At 36.7% G+C, this 3794-nt stretch overlaps 2 protein-coding genes across 3 annotated transcripts in view; both read left to right on the top strand.

The window, feature by feature from the left end:
* The window catches only part of cyyr1 (cysteine/tyrosine-rich 1), an 11516-nt gene extending 9762 nt beyond the window's left edge, over positions 1 to 1754 (top strand). Inside the window, 2 exon segments of the mRNA XM_016456839.1 lie at positions 883 to 1015; positions 1017 to 1754. Of these exon segments, the coding sequence (XP_016312325.1) occupies positions 883 to 1015; positions 1017 to 1169 (286 nt within the window). The 3' untranslated portion in view covers positions 1170 to 1754.
* Positions 1755 to 2635: 881 nt separating this feature from the next.
* appa (amyloid beta (A4) precursor protein a) overlaps positions 2636 to 3794 on the top strand; it is a 45993-nt gene continuing 44834 nt past the window's right edge. For both annotated transcript variants that reach the window (XM_016456837.1, XM_016456838.1), the window contains exon 1: positions 2636 to 2839. In XM_016456837.1, the coding sequence (XP_016312323.1) occupies positions 2780 to 2839 (60 nt within the window). In that variant the 5' untranslated portion in view covers positions 2636 to 2779. The remainder of the gene's footprint in view (positions 2840 to 3794) is intronic.

The following is a 3794-nucleotide window of genomic DNA, read 5'->3' on the forward strand; positions in this document are numbered from 1 at the left end:
TTATACTCACACTGTGATCAGCGGCAGCTGGATGCAATAATCGCATGCCAATGTGCATTGGCTCATTTAGTTTACACGCTAAGTATAAGCGAGATCCCAATTCAAACGGGAAGCTGTGTTCTCCATTTTTCTCTGTAGTGTCTAATGAATGCTCTGTAGTGTTTTTCTTTATTGACTCATGTGTGTGTGTGATCTGAGAGCACCGTTTGATTTTGAGTGCAAGTGAAATGGTTTTGCAGTGATTGTTTGATTTTGATGTGAAATGTAGAGTTTGTATTTATTTAACAAAATGTGGTTTTGGCCAGAAAATTAACTAATTAGCCAAATTGTGTGATGTAGGTGTGTTGCTGTGTTAAGAGTTTAGAAAAAGTATGTTAAACGCTTGTTAGCAATTGAAAAAAACTGTAATGGGAATGTATTTTTGTTAACTGGCCTGGGCTTTTGCCGTTTTTCAGATATTTCTCCTCCGATAAAGATCATAGTAATCTCACGCGTGAGCATCTCAGGTCCTTTGGTTGGATCTTAACCAAACCTAAGGGCATCATTCTGAACTCACATCTCTACACTCCCACATTAATCCAAACTTGAAATGACAATTGAAAACCAGCACATTTGGTCTTTTGTGCCACAACAAAGACGTGTTTAGTCAGGTGCCTGTTCACACAAGAGAAGGATCACTGTTGACTCACAAATGGATGGGCTCCATCATGAGGTAAATAAATATGAGCATGGGTGGTCTGACTCCACAAAAACACTGGATGAATGTACATATTGAGTTTATCCTGCCGTGAAACAGATAGTTAGTGTTTGCTAAATTAAGCATCACTAGTACTAGTGTAGCATATGTTAGTCTCAGTTTTTGCTGATGGTTTTGTTTTTCAGGGGAACGGCCATCTCAGGGATCGTGTTTGGTGTGGTGTTTTTGATGGGTGCAGTGGCCCAATTAAACATGCAACAAAAAAACGTAAGTTTATTTCTAAATCAAAATGTGCATAATACTATAAGATCATATAAGTTCTGTCTTATTCTTCTCAGATCCTCCACCTCCTTATAGCTATGATTATGAGGTGTATCCTCCTGATCTACGGCCGCCTCCATACACACCAACTCTACCCAGAGTGGCAAACTACTCTCCACCTCCACCTTATCCAGGCTACAGCCGCAAATGAGCCTCCTTACGTGCCTGATTCTGAGAGGATGAAAGTTGCACTATGAAATGCACACAATGAAAACAACACAAACTAGTGTTGGACTGCCAGTGCTCTGTCAATAAAGCAGGGATTTCCACTCACTGGACCAGCCGCAAAGATGATTCTTACATGGGGATTTGACGATTTTCATTCATGGCATGGACATTTAGGGTCTCACAAATCTAAAGAACACTAATAAACATTATTAGGCAACAGGAGACCAGGACAGGTCTAAAAACTCAAGATAAAAAATGTGATTTGGTAAATGTATTTTCTTGTGATGTGGTTTGTTCGAAATCAGTGTTATTTCTTTAAATGTCAAATTAAAATACAGCAAAATTAACTGTTAATATGGGAGTAAACTTCATATGTGTTGTACAGTACAGAGTAACATTATATTCTTATACCTACAGTGTGTCTGTGTGTCTTGATTACTTTCAAATCAACTGAGGAAATAATATGCTAAATGTATTTATTCATAGAAAATTGAAAGAGCAACTTGTATTTGTAGTTGACTACTAGCTATTATAAAAACATACCAGGTATAGTTAACTGTTCTCAGAAAACCACTAATTGTGTCCAAACAGCAAAGCATTTACTCATTTTATGTCTGTTTTTACCTTTCATAATAAAACTAAAGGCCGCATGCTCGTTTTTTGCAAAGGGATGCATATGCTATAATACAGTTGTTAGCAAAATGGTTTATTTATTGTGGCCTTTGAAAGCCAATTTGCACACATATCCATAAAACTACATTAAAATATAAATAGATTTCTTTCAGAAAACCCTTGAATAAATAAATATAGAATATCGCTCTGTCAATTAAATTAGTACATGAGAATTTACTGACCCGTACTAATATTACACAGTTATAATAATGTTTGATGAACGTCCACACGGTGGCAGCAAATAATATAAATTAGCATAATTAAATTCTCCAGTTTGAACATAATCTAGATAAGATAACATTTAATGTTTTTAGTTTCTTTTTATGAATGTAAATGAAAATGTATGTATTAGATGAGCAATAACGACATAGTGATACAGTAAAAAAAAAAACACCGATTACATTAAAAAAATAATAATAATTACAAATAAAATTAAAATTAAGCAACAAAATATAAACATTGATTGGAAAACAGATAGCTGACTGAAGAGTAAAATATTTTTGTTATTACTCATAAGCCAAAAGGCTAAATAATAAAAAAAAATAATGACAAGCTGAAATAAATAATAATAATTTATGTAATAAAAACTAATAAATATGCAAATACATATAAATTAAATAATAAAATATATTTCAATTAAAAGAAAAATAATTTTTAAAGAAGTTAGTGTAATCTTTGATTTGATTTTAATTGTAGTTCCCAGTATTTTGAGTGTAAGTCAGTATTCCTGCTCCCCCTCCCTACATTCATTCCCTCGTTGTCCGGTCAGGTGACGCGCTGTAGTCTACTGACTCGCCATCGCAGGCGCATCGCATTCTTCTCAGAGCTGACACGATTCACACACCGACATTTTACACCAAACGGATATTTACTCGATACAGACCAGCGCTATTTGTCAGAAGAACGGAGAAGAGGGGCAGAATGGGGCGTCGAGAGGTTTTCATATTACTGATGGCCGCGACATCGACGATCGCTGTTGAGGTAAGAAAGCGACAAAAGATCGTAGCGACGCCGAACGCTGATCAAAGACGATGAAGCGATTCATTCTAACGATAGATAACGTGCACTAGAACAGCTGCACTTCGACGAAACGAAATACAGCCGCCATAGTCTTACAATATAGATCGCGACGATGTATCTCTCTGTTATTTATGTCGTTTCCAAACCAGAATAAGGTGTCATATTTAACGATTATGCTCTTGTTTAGAGTCCTAGAATGTTACATAAGGAATTTTGTTTCCTCTTTTTGTGTAAAGATTTTTTTGTAAATTCTCGCGATTATACGCGTTCTGCGGAACGTTTCGTGCGACCGGGCGCTGTATATGAGCGGTGTTTTAAATCCGACATCAAGGATGAACAAATACTGTGTAACAGATGCGCTAATTAAAAATGATAAACAAACTGTCAGGCTGAACGGGATAGTGAGTGGCTCGAGCATAATGTGACATTCGCTGATTCAGTGATCACATTAAGTCACCTTTATTTATATAGCGCTTTATACAATTCTATACATTACATATTGTTTTATAATGACGCTTTTTGATGTAGATCCAGCTTGTTAATGGAGGAATGTGTTCAGTGGCCTGTTGGGTTGGGATCAAACAACCGAGATCATGGGATCAAACACGAATCCTCTTGGAATCAAACGAGCTCCTGCTGGATAATCTGGAACGGGAAAATAAGAGTTCAAGTTTTATCCAGCAGGATCTCATTCCAATTGATTCCGAATTATGATTCACTCTTACCCGAGGTTTTCATCGAGTAAATAAGCCGTTTTGTTTTCACTGGGTGTGTGTGGAGAAAATGATCTTTCTTCGGCCTTTATGAGGCGACGTTTCTTTAAAACGTGACTCAATAAATAGTTGCGGTAATGTAGGTAGATACGTTCTGTTCCGTTCCCTTGAGAGGAACGCGTTGTGTGTGAACGCCCCCCCCC

Source organism: Sinocyclocheilus anshuiensis, unplaced genomic scaffold, assembly GCF_001515605.1.
Source record: "Sinocyclocheilus anshuiensis isolate Anshui unplaced genomic scaffold, SAMN03320099.WGS_v1.1 scaffold856, whole genome shotgun sequence".
Classification (NCBI taxonomy): Eukaryota; Metazoa; Chordata; class Actinopteri; order Cypriniformes; family Cyprinidae; genus Sinocyclocheilus; species Sinocyclocheilus anshuiensis.